Source organism: Bos mutus, chromosome 6, assembly GCF_027580195.1.
Source record: "Bos mutus isolate GX-2022 chromosome 6, NWIPB_WYAK_1.1, whole genome shotgun sequence".
Classification (NCBI taxonomy): domain Eukaryota; kingdom Metazoa; phylum Chordata; class Mammalia; order Artiodactyla; family Bovidae; genus Bos; species Bos mutus.
In genome coordinates this window covers 30,343,496-30,363,808 of record NC_091622.1, presented here as the reverse complement: position 1 = coordinate 30,363,808, position 20,313 = coordinate 30,343,496, and the positions used below count along the sequence as shown (strand labels likewise).

Here is a 20,313-nt window from a genome sequence, read left to right as displayed (position 1 = left end):
CACTGTGGTAGGATTAGCTCTCTTCTCACCGTCTGTCTCACATGCCCATTTCCCAGGCCCAGCAATATGTTAATAATGTGATAATTTTGAAAATCTTTTTTTTAGTATCTACTTTGTTAACTATGCAAATACCTTTCATAACTGAACCTTGTGATATACAACACCGATTGCTTTTTTCACCTTGCTCAGCGTTTTGTTTTCCCTAATTATTAGCTATCTTGATTTTTCTCTTTTCTTAGTTTTGTATATATACTTGTTACTTCAATTCTAGACTCTTCCCTAGTTGTCTAAATTTGCCCTCAGTTATTAAACACTTCAGATATTTTATCAGTTTCGTCTTCTTGAAAAAGTCTTCTGGAGTCTTAAGACCTGCTGTGGTTTGGACTGATTGTTTGTAGGTCAAATAATCAGTTGTGACATTGGAGTCTGATTTCCCTGACATCCTGAGGAAACTTGTTATTCTCTCTTTGTGTTTCATGCCTCTTTATTTAGTCCCTTGGTTTTATAAATACCTACTAGGAAGTGATTGAATAATAGAGTAGAGATAAATGACCTTATTTTAAATCCCAGTTCTGACATTTTCCAGCAACTTACATGACCTTAAGCAAGTTCTGTCTCTGTTCCTCTATTTCTTCATCTGTAAATGGGCTGTAATTATGGTACTGACCAGTGGAGCAGTCTAAGGACTGTAAAGTAAGTGCCTGTTCAGTTGTCTGTCTTGAAAAACGTTTGCTGCAGATAACCATAGTATATTATTAGTGAAATGTTAAGAAACCATTGTAGTTTTCTACTCCTCCGTCAGTGTCATTTCTAGACGTAATGAGTCAAACTTTTTTGGATCAAATCATTTTTCTGTCTTTTTAACCCACTCTGTGCTTTAAAACAGGTTTATGACTGGTGACATTACCCACAGTATATTTAAGACTACTTTTTTTAGCCTCCCTTTGGTAATTTGACAAATTCCTGTCCAGTGAGATATAACAGAAGTATACTGTGATTTTTGAAAGAGTCTTTTAAGGATCTCTTCTCCCTGTTGGTGTGATGTTGGGAACCACATGCTGAGGATATTGAAGCGACAAAGTAGAAGTTTTGGTTTTTGGAACCACTCTACCAGATCTGAACTGCTCCCTAGGGTCATCATTTACATGAGAGAGATGTTTTGTGTTTACTATTATTACTTATTACTAAAGCTAATATTAGCAAATTTATCACACAGTGAAACTTTTTTCTCTTTCTGATGAGAAATGAAACTGATGTCTTACATTCATTGACAATGTATCACTACTTAGATCTAAATTCTAAACTAACAGCAATAATTTGGATCATCTCTAATGTTGGTTGTCTTGTATGGAAAGAGGGGTAAAGAATGTGAGAAGCTCAGCGAGTTAAGTTTTGAAACTTTGACTTCAAAAATATCCAAAATGTCAAGTTCACTAAGTCTCAATCAGACTGTTACAGCATTGTGAAATGAGTTGCTTTGCATACCCCTCATTGCCCCTACAAGAATATCAGACATAAAAATTAGAATAGTGTAGCAAACCTTTGTGTACTCATCGCCAGCTTAATTACCCGCTTGAATCTTGTTTCATCTGTCCTCCCTGCTGCTCCTCCATTCCTCATCTCCCCCCACCTTCCTGTGCCTCTCTCCCTCCCTCCTGCCCCAACCCTTCCTGTAATCTTTGGTGAAGAAACTGGATCATTTGTTCTATAGCTTCCCAGTCTGGGCTTTTCTGGTTATATTTTCTGTGGAATTAGAAGTAACAAAATTAGAATTAGATGTTCCCACCAGTACTATTAAATGGTTGGTGATGTGTTCTTTCATCAGGAAGTGGTAATGTTTGGTTAGTTGTTTGTTTATGTTTATATCTTACTTCTCTAGGTTGTGACATTTTAAATTGATCTTTTTTGAGTCAAAACTGTTCTTTGCGATTTCTGGCCTTATTACTCTGAAAGGACTTCCTCAGTTATATTATACTCGTGAGCTTTTGTTTTTTTTTTCCTTGTGAGAGTCAGGCACGACTTAGCGACTGAACAACAACTTGGAATACCAGTTGTTAACACTTAAAATTGTATGTTGTGTGTCTTTCCCAATGACTGTAAACCACATGAGAACAGGGAATATGTCTGTATACCGGGTATGTTTACCAGCCAGGGTAGTGATAAATAAAATTGTTATTTTATTTAAAAATAAAACGCACAATAAATGGCAGTTATTTGCAGAAAAAAAGGGTTTTTGCTTTTTAACTTTCACAGTTTTATTTTATTTGGGGAGTTACTAGTTTTTAGTGAAAAGAGCATAGACTGGAGTCTTTTTATCCTGCTTTGTAACCTTGGGAATTGAGCCTTGATTTATTCATCCGGAACTGGTGGACTGATCTTGAATTTGTTGTGGGGACTTAATGAGTCTTACCTAGCAGTCTCTGCCACATACAAAGCACACACTGTATGTTCCTTTTTTTTTTTTCCTGGCTATTCTTGTTGGTTCTCTCTCACACATACATATCACAAACACATACCCCATAATAGACATGAGGTTGTTTTGGGGCGTTCCATTAAATAAAAATACTGTAATTAAAAGTTCTAGTAGAACCTCCTTAAAATCTTCAAGGCACTGATTCCTACACATCTGGTTCTTTATGTGTAAATCTTTTCCCTGAAAGTACCAAATGGAAGGTTACATTGTGATTATGAATGTATGTTGTCCTTGTGAAAATATAAAGTAGTGTGCAAATGACTTCGTATTTCACAGTGCTGTTTTTTGGCATGCTGCATCTTTGTTTTGTTATGTTTTTTATTCCTGCAGTACAGTAATAATATGGCTTTGGGACAGATTAAAAATTTCATTTCTTACCAACTAAGTTAGATATAAAAAATGTATTAATATAAACTATTATTTATGAAATTTTCTCAGCATATCCTCTACTAAATTTCTATTGCTTGAGCTTTTCTGTGAACTTAGAAATATTGTGATAACAGGGATTATTTAGAGTTGTTAATGAGATTCTTGTTACACTTGAAAAAATATTCCAAGTAAGATGTCATGAGTCAAAATCGTGTGGTTTTATCTTGATAAGATGGTTTTAGTTTAGTTAGCTTTGTTCTGTTCTGAATTTTGTTTGTTTGTTTGTTTTTTTGTCCAACAAACAGTTTTCAAATAGCTACTGGGATTTTTTTCTAATCGTTTACACTAAAAATATTTTTTTACAGTTTTTCAGGGTATATTTTTCAGCTCTGTGGAAAAATTCTAATTCTGTTAAAACTTCTACATTGTGCAGTAGTCAGTATCTCCTTTAGAAAAATAAATACGAATATATTTTGAAAGAAATTCTGAGTTTTCACACAAAACCATTTATCCAAGTCTTGTGTTGAAATTGATATTATTTTTAAGTTTAATCAAACTATCGAATTGGTCACAGCTAACTTTTAATTCAGGCAGTATCTTCCAAGTATTAGTCTCAGTTTAGGGTAAAATATCAAGGGACAATATCAATAATTGGAGTTTTTGAAAGCTTGAGGGGTTGTACTTAGATAGGGAAAAGTATGTTTCAGAAAAATTAATCATATAGTCATATGACTGTATGTCATATTCATAGGAAGTGACAAAAATAAGAGATCTGGTCTGAGGTTATTACATTTGGTATTGTTACCTTTGGTAATAGAAATGAATTGAGTTTTAAAGGCAAAAAAATGACTGATAGGAGACATTAACAATTACGTTAGAGTTTCTCCCATAAGAGAACAGCTACTAGAATCAAAGTAACAAGCTTGGGATTCTGTATTTTGAAGAGAAAGGTGTATTTTATTTCAACATGATGAGTTTAAGATGGCAGTGAGATTTATCAAAGAGAAATATGATAATGAAAATGCCTATTGTCTTTGCACTTGATTAAGGAAGGTCATTAATAAGAGTTTAAGAAACTTTTTTCCATCACAGAGAAAAATTGAGATTGACTCTCCGTTTGACTCTAGATCTGAACTGTTAAATTATTTTTCTTTTCATGCCATAGTTCACAAAGATGTCCAAAACGAATGGCTTATCAGAAGATTTGATATGGCACTGTAAAACACTGATTCAAGAAAGGGATGTAGTTATAAAGCTTATGAACAAATGTGAAGACATTTCAAATAAACTGACAAAACAAGTTACCATGCTCACTGGAAATGGAGGTGGATGGAACACAGAGCAACCCTCCATTCTAAACCAAAGGTAACACTTGTATGCACCTATTTATTGTCTTATCTCAGTTGTGTAAGTTGTTTTTTTTATTTCTATATTGTGCCTAGGAAACTTAACTGTGGAAATGATAGGAAAACTAATGTCAAAAGGAAAAACCAGGGTTTCCTAAAATGGTACATGAGTGGTGTGTGAATTCTTTTCCATTGATCTCCTCTCCCCTTCTCAGTCAGGATATCTTCCTCCATTATCACATTGTAAGTTAGAGGGAAAAAATATGGTCTTACATAACCTATGTTTTCCTTGTGATAACAGATAATTTCTTATACAGTCACATAACCTGAAAAGGTGGTTTTAGCTACCTCTTTACTTAATTTAGGGCTTCGAAGAGTCAGCTACTGAATTCTATCAATGTAAGAATTTGTCTTAGTTCAATTTCTTTTTAATCCTGAATGAAATGATTAAAATAATCTATATATGTCATTAAATGTTTTAAATGCTTTCAGAAGCCCAAATTTTTAAATCTTTTTGAGGTAAAAACACATAAAAAATGAAAAGGATACTTCTATTAAATAGATTATGTAAGGAAAAGTGATTTTAAAAAAAATACAAGAAGTATATTCCCCCCCCTGCTGCTGTCAGTAAAATACCTTGTCAGAATTCTTGCAAAAAATAAGCACTAAAGTATTTTCACTAATTGTCCAACAACCAGAACATAACTAACACAATATTTTGTAATTGTGAACATCCCTACTTTGCATGATGTTGGGATATGGTGGGCACACAGTTGTTTTGAACTTCCTTTAAAAGTTTATTTTTAAGTTGTCTGGAAACCTAGAACTGTTCAGAATGCTTCCATTTTTAAAAAAGTATACAATTGTTTACTGTGATAATACATACAGAGGCAGAAACACAGAAACAGTTGAGGTTTCTAAGATCAGAGCCTAGTTAGAATTACTTTTGGTATATCCATACTCTGCAGTGTTATGTAATTTTTTAAATGAATTATTTCTGTTTGGAATATTTCTGGTAGATATATAATAAGATTAACACCAGGGCCTCATAAAAATTAATTACCTTCATTGGTGATTTTATATACTTCTGATATTTTACGAAGTTAATGATCAAAGCATATTTGCTGATCATTGGTTAATTAAAAATCAAGATAAGAAAAAAAAAATCAGGATATGGTTACTGGCCTTTAATAGTAAGCTACAATCTTTTCTGTGCCCTTCTAGGGTGCTATGGGATGGTGTAGGGAAACGTGATGCACATCCCACAAAGAAGCTCTTTTCTCTGTTGCATAGAAAGAACTAAGACCATGTCAGCAAATTCATCTCCTAAAAGTGTAGTTGGAGCTGCTCCTTCTTGTTCTACAGCATTGGATATGGGGAGTTCTTCACTCTACAAGGCTTACCCAGTTGAGTCAACTTTATCGTAATTTGGATTTTAAAAAATCAAGTGCTTTATTGCATCACTTAAAAAATTTCTCTATTAAACCCACATCCACAAAGTCCTATCACTTGTAAATAGTATGATCAGGTAATAAAGCTATCCTTTCCATTAGACTGAAGACTTTTTTATGAAATATTGAACAGATGAGAAAAATAGTTTATTTTTTTTTTAGGTGCTTATTGGATCTAGTCCAAAGTACAGCTTCTGAAAACCTGTACAGATAGTCTAGAGTTTATTTAGATACACTTCTAGGGGGTGAAATTTATTTTCTTGGCTTTTGTTTTAGCCATTGTAAGTTACACAAGCAACTTGCAGACTTTTACTTGGTATACTGGCCAAGCATAATGGCTGCTTAGTATAGAAACATTTAAAGTACTTTCCTTGCCTTGGGAAAGGATTTATTAGCACCGAAGAAAATATTACGCAATCCTGATGAATAACCCGTTATGCTTTTGCTTAACAGAATGAATTCTTTGTAGTTAAGTTTATTTTGAAGCAAAATTTTGTTAACTATTTTGCTATTATGAATTTATAAGAATTATAACAGAAAAAGAACCTTTTAGAGATAAAAGAAAATATAGACATAGTGTAACTATGACATATTTTTAACTGTGTAACCTGTTAAAGTCCTGGCAAGAGAAAAAATTCTCATATGTATCTAAAAACCATTAACATTCATAATCATTATTTTGAAACATCAAAATTAAAATTGCCTTAAGTTAAAATATAATAATACAGTGAGAGAAAAGTTAAAAAAACAAACCTCAGCATTACTCCTATTTTATTCCTATCATAAATGTAGCCATCTCTCAAGCTTTAGCTGTAATCAGCATTTTATCAGCTTTATACTGTTCTAACTGAAAAGATATCTCACATGTTCAGTGTAAAATAATATTTAATTATGTGTCTTTTTCTGGGCTAAATCTACTAAGGTTCTTCTGATCTTGTTCATCCTCAACTTGACAGGATGATTCCATATCCTTGTTCCTAAACAGTTGCTGTGAAACCATTTGACAGTGACATCAAATGCAAATCTATACTGCAGACGTAATCCAACTAACTCAGAGTCCTATGATATAAATATTTTAGAAGCTTGGATACTGCTCTTAGTACAAACTATTATTGTGGTAGTATTTTCAGCATTCATGTTATACTTAAGGGATATAAAATTTCAACTAGCATCCCTAATCTGTTTCATATGAACTACTGCAAAAAGTTTAGCCCTCTACTTCTGCATTTTACACTTAAATTTAGCACACTGTATATACTCCAGTTTTCTATTTCAGGCCTTTCTCACCTTTCAAAATAATTTTGAAGTTAGTGTTCTCTGACAGGAAATTTAAACCCAATTTAATTTCCCTCTGAAAAGAAATCAGAGTAACTTATATCTGAAAGGATTTCCCCCCCTAACAAAACAAGTAACTTTAAACATGCTGCCTTCTTTTCTTTCATGACCTCAGAAAATCTTAAAATCACTTTTTTCCTCATTGGGAGGTAAGATACAATGTAGGATAGTTATGGTCCCTTACTGAGAAGAGTTCACTTACCCACTTCACAAGGTCCAGGCTATACTTCATACCATTCAGATAACCCTGAGCAATTTATATTCTTACCTGTAAACTTGTGGTTGGGGTTCATATGCAGTCGAAAGTTTTTAGAAAATGTTGAAATGTCAAAATTAATGGGAGGTGTAATTGTATAGCAACTAAATACTAGTGACTGACAAAGACTATAGCTGCCCTGTTTTAAAACTTGTCTTAACAAGTGAATTGAAAAATGTTTACCAAAACTGCATTTTCAGTGATCCTTCTGCTTTCTGAAAAGATTTGTGTTGTGGGCAGCAGTGCTGCAACAGACAGTTGCTTGTAATTTAGATAATTTAGTTACTTGTAATTTAGATAAATTGAGCAAAAGAGCAAATACACACATACATGTACTCAATAAAGGTATTTAATGTCCTCATCAGAACAACTACTATAGCTGCTTTATGAATGTGAATGAAACAATTGTATTTGAATGGGAAATTCAATGTAGTAGGTGATTCTCTATCTCATCACTTTTTAAAAATTTTATGTATAGTCAAGAATATTTTAATAGACTCATTTCTCAACATGTGTTAGTGATGCATAGATTCAGTCACTTTTGTTTGTTAAAAATATTTTTTGGCTATTTGTGATCAGTTTACATTGAGATAGCATATTGGCTCTTGGCATGTGTTTAGAAGTGATGTAATGTGCCTACCTTTGGAGAAGGCGATGGCACCCCACTCCAGTACTCTTGCCTGGAAAATCCCATGGACGGAGGAGCCTGGTGGGCTGCAGTCCATGGGGTCGCTGAGGGTCGGACACGACTAAGCGACTTCACTTTCATTTTTCACTTTCATGCATTGGAGAAGGAAATGGCAACCCACTCCAGTGTTCTTGCCTGGAGAATCCCAGGGATGGGGGAGCCTGGTGGGCTGCCGTCTGTGGGGTCGCACAGAGTCGTACACAACTGAAGCAACTTAGCAGCAGCAGCAGCAGCAATGTGCCTACCTTATCGAGTTTTTCATCATTTTCATGGAATGTGAACCTTGATATGTAGGGGATGACTAAGACGTTAGGAATGACTCAGAAAAATAATAGAAAGTTCAATTTAAAAATAGAAAGTCCTGACTGTAGAGTAGGTGGGTCAGAAAGAGAAAACTTTCATATTTGCTGTTTAGTGATTGAAGGCAGAGCTCTGGATGAGACCTGGATTGAATACCAGCTCTACTCTACCAACTGTAGACACAGATTTGGATAACTGTGACCTTAGGAAGTTACTTAACTTCTTTGAATCCCAGGGAGGATTTCTTATCTGTAAATGGAGATGATTATAGTAATAGTACCTACTTTATAATGTAGGTTAAATAAAGTAATAATGCATGTAAAGCCCATAGTAGAGTGTCTTGAGTCCAGTATTAGCATTTATTCTGACTACCAGTATAGTAGAATTTAATTGGATCTGAAAAATTGAAATACCTTCGATAGTATATTCTACTTATTATTACTTTTCTAATGGCATAGAAATAGTATTGGCCAAGAAGACCAAAGACATTTTAAGAAATGAACTGTAAAGGCTTCAGCAACACTGCTGACTTTTTTCTACCTCTACTTTTAATTTTTTCAGATGAGAAATGTTTTGCAGATTGCACACCCCACAGTTGAAGAATAGGTTCTGATTTAAGATGGATACCTTTCTGCCTTACCTCTTTGACCCCTGTTCTAGTTAAAGTGTCTGGATTTCAGAATCTGACCCATTAACCATTTATCATACCCATGGCTGTGTCTAGACACATTCCCTATGTGCAGATAGGATATGTGCAACAGAAATTAAAGGGACAGAATAAAAACTGTAGAATGAGGAGCATGGCCTTGTCTTAAGTTTTTATGTTAATGTGGGGTTTAAGCTGCCCTCGAGAGTATAAGAATATGCTTTTGAGTGAGAGAGACTTTCTGGGTTAAAATTTTATCCATGAGATTTTGCTTTGTAGTTATGCAGCCTCAGGCAAATTGCTGAGCCTCAGGTTTTTTCATCTGTTAAAATGGTGATAGCCTACCTCTATGAATGAGGTGATACCTGAAAATGATATTTTTGTGTATCTGTGTATATAATAGATGTTCAGTAAATACTAGTTTTTAACAACTTGAACTTTGAGAAAAAACTGTTGTTTTCGTCTGCTGTAACCCTTCCATGTTATCTTTCAAGAAAGTTAATCCCAGGGATTAATCTGTTATGTGTTCACAAATTAAATAACATTTTGACACTTGCCTGCTGTTTTCTATTCATTGGTATTTATTGACGCCTAGCAAGTTTACATTTATACATAGTTCAAACATAAATACACAATGCATACATGCTCTATAATTATATATATCAGCGACATTAAAGGTGATTGGCATTCATTCAGAAAGTGTTTATTAAATCAGCCTGGCAAAGTAGCAAATTATGCTTATGTTTTTGTTCTGATACTTTTAAGTTCCTTAGTGTGCTAATACTCATTCATATGAATGCATTTTTCTAATATAAATGTTAGCTTTGTAATATGTTACCATAGTTAATAGTCTGATTGTTTATGTAATTAATTTCGTAGCATTACGTTTTAACTGAATACGACAATACCTTTTGTAATTCTTATTGCCAGAAGAAGTAAGTCAACAAATACAGAATAAAATTTGAGAGACTTTTTAAAACATATTATGTTTTGGGTTCATTTTCTTAAGTGTAAATAGCTTTTATTAATAACTGTAAGTTAAAAGGTAAGACCACACCTAGATACTTTCCTTTTTGTGTACATTGTAGACCTAAATTGCATCTCAGAAAACTAGTAGAGAAAGTTAATAGAATTATAAAGCTATAACATTCGGTAACTCTCTCTTTACCAGTTTGTCACTCAAGCCCTATCAGAAGGTTGGTTTGAATTGGCTGGCCCTGGTACATAAACATGGACTTAATGGCATTTTGGCAGACGAAATGGTAAGTAGTACTCTATTTCTAGGATATACTATTAGTAGGCATCCTTGCTGTCATTTAAAAAATGAAAATTTCCCTTGGACCCTGTTAGTTTACTGCTCTTAGCAAAGTTAAGGCCACTTGCCCTTCTCAGTTTTCGATTGCTTATGTGAGTTTTAGCCTCCTTACTTCCTCTCAGAAATGAAAATAGGTTTTTTGTCTTTCTCATCAAATTAATAAATATATATTTTAAAAATTAGATGTTACATAAAAATACATAGGAAAAAAACCAATATCACACATAATCCTATCACCTTAAATATTTATTTTGCTGTATCTTTCCAGATTATTCTGCAGATGTGTTTGAATGCATCATACATATATATACATGTACATATATATATTATACTAAAAGAGATTTTAATGCATGTGCTTTTCTATACCTGCCTTTAAAATTGATCATAGATACTGTCCTTGTCAGTAAGTAAATCTACACATTTATCATCACCATCATCTCAGCCATTTTACTTTTATTAGAGATCTCTGAGTTTCTGTTCTTTTCCCAATCACATTTTACTTGAAGGTAAGCTTAGGAAGTTCATTACAGCCAATAGTCCAAGTATTGTCATGTAGAAACTTGACCTTTAATCTAACTTTTACCTTCCTTCTGCCAACTATACTTTTTAAAAAGTGTTTATTAAAAAATGAATCATGTTCAGTGGAGAAAATGTTTATTGAATATATATGTATTAACTTGTGGTGGGGGTGGTGTTCACTCTCTTCAATCACGTCCGACTGTTTGTGACACCATGGACTGCAGCATGCAGGCTTCCCTGTCCTTCACTGTTTCTTGGAATTTGCTCAAACTCATGTCTGTTGAGTCAAGGATGCCATCCAACCATCTGATCCTCTGTCTTCAATCTTGCCTAGCATCAGGGTCTTTTCCAGTGAGTCAGCTCTTTTACACTGTGTAGAGTTTCAAAATAAAAACAAAGATAATCTTTGTCCTCTATTTCGCTTCTAGTAAAATAATCGTCAGTATTTTAAGACAATTCCTACATGTGCCTCATACTTTTGTTAAAACATAGAAGTGATTTAGAATAGTGAATAATATATGCGGGATTTAAAAATAATTAGAAGTTATATATAGTATATAGAATAGTACAATTGTGGAAACTGGACTTGGAAATCAAGTCTGGGTTCTGGGTCTACATTTGTCTTTCATGGGCCGCCTGACCTTTACCAAATGACCTAATCTCTCAAGAATGAAGTTAATAAAGCATAAGTAATTCCTATATCATTTATATTTGGTATCGATGAGATATATTATGTGGAACTGTTTTTGTATCCTGTAAAGTACAATATTTATGATAAGGTAGTGTCTGCTAGGGCTTCCCTAACAAAATATTAAAGACAGGGAGACTTAAACAACAGAAATTTCTCTTAGTTCTGGAGACTGGAAGTCTAAAATCGAAGTATTGGCAGGTTTGGTTTCACCAGAGGCTACCGTCTGGTTTGTAGATAGACACATTGCTGTGTCCTCACATGGCTTTTCCTGTGGGCACATTCAGTCTCTTCTTAAAGATTAGGGTTGGGCCCTTACCCTTATGACTCTATATTTAACTTATCTCTTTAAAGGCTTTATCTCCAAAAATCTTAACATTGGGAATTAGGACTCAACATATAAATTTGGGGTTGGGAGCAATTCAGTTCCTAACAGTTGGCAATGTTTAGCTCTCCTGAGGAGCTGTTCTTCCTCTAGCTTTTTTTTGGAGAAGGAAATAGCAAACCACTCCAGTACTGTTGCCTGGAAAATCCCATAGCCGGAGGAGCCTGGTAGGCTACAGTCCATGGGGTCAGTCGGACACGACTGAGCGACTTCATTTTCACTTTTCACTTTCATGCATTGGAGAAGGAAATGGCAACCCACTCCAGTGTTCTTGCCTGGAGAATCCCAGGGATGGGGGAGCCTGGTGGGCTGCCGTCTATGGGGTCGCACAGAGTCCGACACGACTGAAGCGACTTAGCAGCAGCAGCCTTTTTTTAATATAATACTTCATTGATGTGCATACAAATGTTCAACTTAGTGACTTTTTACATGTATGTACACCCACGTGACTGCCTCTCGATCAACATTTCCATCATCCCAGAAAGTTGCATTATGCTCCTTTTCAGTCATAAACACCACCGTTATTCTGACACCTATCACAGTACAATAATTTTTTTTCTGATTTCTGAACTTTGTATGAATAGATCCATACAACATATACTGTTTAAATAGTTTCTGGTTCATTTGGTACATAATAACATTACTAAGATTAATCCATGCTCTTCCATGTATTAGTGGTTTGGTGGTGGTGGTTGCTTTTTACCCACTCTCCTGGCAGTTTAGATTATTTCCAGGGTGTGGTTATTATAATAAGAGTGCATCAGTATTCTTACCCAAGATTTTTCATAGACATATGCTCTCATATCTCTTCAATATATTCTTAGGAGTAAAATTGCTAAGTAATAGGATGGGTATATATTCAACTCCAGTTACTCAATGGAATGCTGTTTCTATCAATCCAGTATGTATTAAATGGTTGCTTTATATTAACAGTTACCAAAATTATATTGTTTATATGCAAGCAGAGGTCTTTCATATTAGTGTGTATCACATATTAACAAGCAGTTAAAATACATCCCACTCTTTAAGTTGTAGTATCACTTGGAGATTATGATCTTTTTTTTGGTTATTGAGAACTAAGAATACAGTAGAGTTACATTGTGGGGAATCATAAATAAATAAAACCAGAAATATTCTTTTTTCTTTCATTTTCCCAGTATTTATTTGAGTCTTTTGTTTGATTTTACATTTAATATGTTTTCTTTTAAACTTTTATTTTAGGGCCTGGGAAAAACTATTCAAGCTATTGCATTTCTGGCTTACCTCTATCAGGAGGGTAATAAAGGTCCTCATTTGATTGTTGTTCCAGCATCAACTATAGGTTTGTAATACTGTGGACAATTTTACTTGACTAAATAGTGTTTTATATGAAGGGAAGAAAAACTGTGTGTGTGTGTGTGATTTCTTAGTTTGTGGAGGTGGATGTTCATTTTTGTGGTTTCCTTATAACTTTTCTCCCTTTGCATATGTGTATTATTATACTGGAAGTCTTTTTAAAGAAAATAACTCAGTATAAGTAAGTTATTCAGCTTATAAATTATTACAGATCAAATATCATTTGAAAAGATTGTTTTCGTAATACTTTTAAATTGTTTCATGAGTAATTAATTTAAGGGAAGCTAAGTGAGCTCAACATTCAGAAAACAAAGATCATGGCTTCCGGTCCCATCACTTCATGGGAAATAGATGGGGAAACAGTGGAAACAGTGTCAGACTTTATTTTTCTGGGCTCCAAAATCACTACAGATGGTGACTGCAGCCATGAAATTAAAAGACGCTTACTCCTTGGAAGGAAAGTTATGACCAACCTAGATAGCATATGACCAACCTAGTAAAGCAGAGACATTACTTTGCCAACAAAGGTTCATCTAGTCAAGGCTGTGGTTTTTCCTGTGGTCATGTATGGATGTGAGAGTTGGACTGTGAAGAAGGCTGAGCACCGAAGAATTGATGCTTTTGAACCGTGGTGTTGGAGAAGACTCTTGAGAGTCCCTTGGACTGCAAGGAGATCCAACCAGTCCATTCTGAAGGAGATCAGCCTTGGGATTTCTTTGGAAGGAATGATGCTAAAGCTGAAACTCCAGTACTTTGGCCACCTCATGCGAAGAGTTGACTCATTGGAAAAGACTCTGATGCTGGGAGGGATTGGGGGCAAGAGGAGAAGGGGAAGACAGAGGATGAGATGGCTGGATGGCATCACTAACTCAATGGATGTGAGTTTGAGTGAACTCCGGGAGTTGGTGATGGACAGGGAGGCCTGGCGTGCTGCGATTCATGGGGTCGCAAAGAGTCGGACATGACTGAGCTACTGATCTGATCTGATCTGATCTGAAGTGATTTAAACTTATAATTAAACATTTATTAATTGAGAAATATGCAATTCATCCCAATTCAAATTACTGTTTCATTCTTTTTCAATTCATTTTAGACTGGAGTCAGAGAATGTATGTATGAATGTACCCTACCCCCCAAAAAAAAGAAATGTCAAAATTAGAAATTAATAAGCATCTGTAAATATAATGATTGGGCTTCTGCTCTTTATTTTGATGCCACCTGAAAATCACAGGGATAAAATTGTGAAGAGTCTGTGATTTTTCAAAATCATCTTCTGTTACTTTTTAAAAGAATTTCCTGGTGGAACTTGTTAGACTTTAGTGTTCATTTCATTGCACACATATATCCTCTTGTAGCAGATGCAAGTAATATCTCTTTTGTCTCATAGATAACTGGTTAAGAGAAGTTAATTTATGGTGCCCCACTTTAAAGGTGCTCTGTTACTATGGTAAGAGTATGTCATTATTCTCTTAACTTTGGAAATTTCTTTAAAATCTTAACATACAGTTAAGTACAATAAATCAATTTGTATGTTTCATCTTTAAATTCTAGGTTCTCAAGAAGAACGTAAACAGATTAGATACAACATTCATAGTAGATATGAAGAATACAATGTAATCGTGACTACGTAAGTATTGAGAAAAAAAAATTGGAAGAAAAAAAATGTATAGCCACCAAATCTTTTTTTAAAAATGTTTTTAAAATAGTAGTAAAATGAAATAAAATTTATGCTAAGGACTATGAAACAAAAGTAATATAATGAGTTATGTTGAAGATTTACGCATTTTTCAGTTTGGTGTGTAGTACCATAATAACACTTTTTAATTAATTCTGTAGGAGACCATGATTAAAAGAATTCATCCAGAATTCATCTTTTCTTAATAAAAGAGACTCCATTTTCATATATAGTCTTGTACTGCTAGCTGCTATTAATTGTTATTTCTTGGATTCACTCTACCAGTTTAATATAATGAACAACTAAGCACAGAACATTGTGTTCTTAACAGAAATGTCTTAGCTTCATGTTTGTTTGGTTTTTTTTCCCTACTGCTTCTTAAGATGTAACAGTTCATAAAGCAAAGTGTGTGATAATTGCAGATCACATATAAATTGTACCCAAATTGGCCTCTTCTAGATGTGTAGAGGTTGTCTAATTACAACACATAAATTGTCTTTTAACTGCATATTGCAGCTTTTGTAACTTGGTTACATGTGCATCATCCTCCCTGGTAGCTCAGATGGTAAAGTATCTGCCTGCAGTGCAGGGAACCTGGGTTCGATCCCTAAATCAGGAAGGTCCACTGGAGAAAGGAATAGCTACCCACCCTAGTATTCTTGCTTGGAGAATTCCATGGACAGAGGAGTCTGGCAGGCTATAGTCCATCGGGTCGCAAAGAGTCAGACACAACTGAGTGACTAACATATACACACTTACATGTACATCGGTAATTATTGGATATAAGTGCATCAGTAATTATTTGAGTACCAGCTATGTTAGGTACTAGCTATTAAAAATATATAAATAAAAATAATTTTTTGAAACATTAATCTCACATGAGTTCATGCTTTTAAAGGTTTATTCTTAGAGACTGATTTTTTCTTTTGGTGACAGGTATAACTGTGCCATCAGCAGTTCTGATGATCGTAGTCTGTTTCGTCGGCTGAAACTGAATTATGCAATTTTTGATGAGGGCCATATGCTGAAGAATATGGGCTCCATCCGCTACCAGCACCTTATGACAATTAATGTAAGAGAATGTTCTCTGAATTTTTCCAAGTATGATAAAATTTTAGATTTTGTGTGTGTGTGTGTGTATGGTATCTTAAATTAGGGATCAGTAAACTTTTTCTGTATAGGACCAGATAAGTAACTTTTCATGCTCCATGAGCCATTCTACTATGGCTCCATGAGCCATAGCTACTATCACTTGTTTTTTGCTTTTTATTTTTTTTAAACCCTTTAAAAATGTAAAAACCATTCTTAGCTCATGAGCTTCAGTTTGCCAACCTTTGTACTATAGGATAAACTTTATGGATATCAGATGTAATCTATCTTCTTTCATTGCTTCATAGAAAAGTAATGTGGGAACATGAGTTAGCCACTTATAAACTATTTTATATATTCTACCTTTAAGTACAATAGATGATAATTTTTTAGAATTACTTATCTTTCATCACAGAATATTTTATTACTAATAATGATTTTAATTTTTTTCTCCTCCACTGAGGGAGATAACCAAAAAGTATATAAATATTTTTTTCTTTTAAGGCAACACTAATCTAAACTTTATCTTTGTTCATAGGCAAATAACCGTCTGCTGCTCACAGGCACACCTGTGCAAAATAACCTGTTAGAACTCATGTCGCTGTTGAATTTTGTTATGCCACATATGTTCAGTAGTAGCACCAGTGAAATACGAAGAATGTTTTCTTCTAAGACAGTAAGCATAAATTCATATTTTTTTCTCAAATGTCTTACTTTGTGTTTTATCTGGACCATTTTTTAATTTTGTCTTTTTTTTTGTTTTCATCAGAGATGTGTGCTTATGAAATAAGTTTAAGTGGTTGATATCCCTGTATTTGGATGAGTTGGGAAGTCAGCCAAAATACAATGGGAAATAAACTGGAGGCTTCTATAATCATTGTCTGAAAGTTTTGGTTTTTAATATCCTGATTTTCTGAATCATCATTTCAAATTAGTGGATAGCTCAGATATTTAATATGTGGAGAAAGTTTGATCATGTCATCTTCTTTTTTAAAATTAGATAAATTAGCATTTTTTTAATAGGTAAACTATAAAGCCAGGCAAGATAGAATATCCCAAAAATTCGTATACTGGGAGATATGTTTTGCATTAACACTCCATAAAAGTCACAATAAAGAAATCTTATTTAGAAGAAAATATGATTAATTTTTTCCCTGTTACTTAGAAAAATGAGAGTGTAGTTTTCAGGAACTCTGATTTTCCAGCACAACAATGTTTATATAGGTTCTTGACACTCTCCCAAATCACATGTATTTTACGAGAATTTTCTGATAATCTTCTACTGCCAGCTGCCTTTCTAATTTCACTAATGTAGTCCCTCCCATTTGGTGGTCTTAGCAGATCATAGGATATGGAGGATTCCTTTAAAATCTTAGAATAAAAATCCTCTTCTCCAAAATTAACAGGTTTTGGCTAGGAACTACCCTATTTCTGTAGACTAATTATTTGCATCACCTGCACTAGCTTTCTTTGGGGGCCATTTTCCACAAATAGATAACAAACAAGTTTCTACTTCTCTCTCTCTTTACCTCTACCCAAACTCCCTTAAATACATACACATCTTTTTAAGAGAGTTATCTGTGTGATCAGTAATGACTCCTCAGTTAATAACTTCTGAACAGTGTCCTAGTGCAGTTCAGTTTCATTACCTCCGGAGAGTACCTGATTTGTCACAACACCTGCAAGTACATGTGGAGTCTTAAGAGCCATACGTCAGCCCAGAATTCAAGTTCCGTCTAGAATGAATTGAATTTCTATGGGAAACAACTCAATGTAGTGAGGGAGAGTTTCATGTTGTGTAATAACTTTAAAATGTCATGTTCTTACTTTACTTAGAAACCAGCAGATGAGCAAAGTATATATGAAAAGGAGAGAATAGCACATGCAAAACAAATTATAAAACCATTTATTCTCAGAAGAGTAAAAGAAGAGGTAACTCTTATCTGTGTATTTTTGTTGTGATTGGTTTTAAAATCTTTTCTACTCTTTATTTGAATGATCTGCTTAAACTGTTTTCCTTTCACAGGTTCTCAAGCAGCTGCCCCCCAAAAAAGATCGAATTGAGTTATGTGCAATGTCAGAGAAGCAGGAACAACTCTATATGAATCTCTTCAACAGATTGAAAAAGTCTATCAATAACATGGGTATAACCTTATTTTCACAATTTTATGTAAAGAATAATCCTGTACTGGGACTGTTTTTTTGTTTAATCGTATGATAGTGGGATTTGCTTTTTTTTTTTAAGTTGCAATTTGAAGAAATAGTTTTAAAACCTTTTGTTTGCATTGAGATGTATTTCAGCAAACAGCCATCAACTTGTTTTTTTTTTTTTAATGTGTACTTTTGGATCACAGAAAAAAATACAGAAATGTGCAATGTCATGATGCAATTGAGAAAAATGGCCAATCATCCTTTATTACATCGCCAATATTACACAGCTGAAAAACTCAAGGAAATGTCTCAGCTTATGCTAAAGGTAAGGATTTTGTATGCTAACAGTAAGCTTTATTAGCACTATTAAGCTTTTAGATTCATTGTTAGTCTAAAAGTCAGACCATTGAACCTGATAAGGGTATTAACCCTTTAACCAAATATTTAAGAAAAACATTTTTAAGACATAGTTGAAAACAATTAGGAGACATAAGAGCCAAGAAGGACTGACAGTCTACATCAAGAGTCAGCCAACTATGACCACAAGGCCAAATATGACAGTAGCTATGTTTACAAATAACGCTTTGTTCGAACACAGCCATATGCTTTTGTATCTGTGTTTTATATTAAACTCGTGGAAAATTTTAGACGTGTAAAAGTAGAGAGAATTGTGTAATGAAAGCTTCTACCTGTGTAACCTTCACCCATATTCTACAGTTATCATCTGGAAGGAGATTGCTCTCTCTTGTTTCACCTAGAATCCTCCCCAGGATTATTTTGAACCAAATTCTAGACATTATTTCAACTGTAAATATATCAGTATATTATCTCTAAAACAGTAAGAACTTCTTATCTGTATTATAGCTAAAAAATAATTATTAATTTCCTTTGCCAAATCTGTTGCACTGAAATACCTAATGATTTAGATATTCTATCTGATCTGAACAATTTTTTTAGATTGTTCTAATCATATTATAAATTATCTTCATTTTGAGGTGTATATTGTTTTGTTTTATTTTGAGGAACCTACACATTGTGAGGCTAACCCTGACCTGATCTTTGAAGATATGGAAGTTATGACAGACTTTGAATTACATGTACTTTGTAAACAGTATCGACATATTAATAACTTCCAGTTAGACATGGACTTGATTTTAGATTCTGGAAAATTCCGAGTTTTAGGATGCATCTTGTCTGAATTGAAGCAGAAGGTACTAAAGAAGAATATTTCTCCCTTATATGTTTTCCCAATTAGTTCAGCTACTTTAAAGTAGTTCTGGCATGATTTGACTTTCTTGAGGTTTTAGCCTATGTTCTGCATTCTTCTAGAAATTAATGTTTTGAGCATTTTTTGGATGTATTTGGGCATGTTTTCCTGATTACTTTTCCTCCATCTAATAGAAGTTAGTAGAATGTATTTATATTGATTTTTTAAATAATCTTGTCATTATTTCATAGGTGACATTGTATATAATTGCTTCAAAATTAGTATTTTGAAGGTACATGGTAACATAAATTAATCCTTATATGTGAGCATTAACATAAATTAATGCATAATGTTTACATGTGAAATAGCTTAGATTTGTAAGATCACAATCTAATTAGTATTTTTGGTAGCTATTCCCATTAATTAGTCTTAAAAATCAATTTTAGGTCCAAAGTTTAGAAGACAATTTATATATAATCTAAAATAAGAAATTTATCTTAGCTATGATTACTTGATTATTATTGTTATTATTAAAGAGGCAGTTTTTCATTAGATAATTATTTTATTTTTATGTACCTAACTAATATATGTATTTCCACAGGGTGATAGAGTTGTATTATTTAGCCAATTTACCATGATGCTGGATATTTTAGAGGTTCTCTTAAAACATCATCAGCATAGGTACCTCAGATTAGATGGGAAGACTCAGATTTCTGAAAGGTTGGTATACTTTGGTTTCAGAAAATCTCTACCTTACTCTCAAATAAGAGTAAATGTTAGAATTTTAAATGTCTAGAGCTTTTCATAGAATTGTATATTGCTTTGAGTCTTATGTTTGGTTACTTTAGATCATTCATTACCTTAAGATGAGGAAAATTTAATTTTTGTTCTGAACCATAGTCAAATACATTTTGAAACAACTAGTAGAGTTAGATGTATGTCAGTGCTTTTCTCTTTGAAAATCATTCCAAGTCTAAAGCACATTGTCTTTAAACCAAGATTACCTTAAAATCTTTTGTTTTGAGGGTAGTTGAGTAAGTTTGGGGTTTTGGTTGTCTTAAAAGCAGTGCTTTTTCTAGTGTGTT

At 33.7% G+C, this 20,313-nt stretch overlaps 1 protein-coding gene across 4 annotated transcripts in view; it reads left to right on the top strand.

Annotated features, from left to right (window-relative positions):
• SMARCAD1 (SNF2 related chromatin remodeling ATPase with DExD box 1) overlaps positions 1-20,313 on the top strand; it is a 90,938-nt gene that overhangs the window by 65,673 nt on the left and 4,952 nt on the right. For all 4 annotated transcript variants that reach the window (XM_070372144.1, XM_070372142.1, XM_070372143.1 and 1 more), the window contains 12 exons: positions 4,008-4,207; positions 10,036-10,126; positions 12,993-13,092; positions 14,494-14,553; positions 14,658-14,733; positions 15,718-15,853; positions 16,409-16,546; positions 17,707-17,802; positions 17,897-18,014; positions 18,225-18,346; positions 19,044-19,232; positions 19,830-19,948. In XM_070372144.1, coding sequence (XP_070228245.1) covers positions 4,008-4,207; positions 10,036-10,126; positions 12,993-13,092; positions 14,494-14,553; positions 14,658-14,733; positions 15,718-15,853; positions 16,409-16,546; positions 17,707-17,802; positions 17,897-18,014; positions 18,225-18,346; positions 19,044-19,232; positions 19,830-19,948 — 1,445 coding nt within the window. The remainder of the gene's footprint in view (positions 1-4,007; positions 4,208-10,035; positions 10,127-12,992; positions 13,093-14,493; positions 14,554-14,657; positions 14,734-15,717; positions 15,854-16,408; positions 16,547-17,706; positions 17,803-17,896; positions 18,015-18,224; positions 18,347-19,043; positions 19,233-19,829; positions 19,949-20,313) is intronic.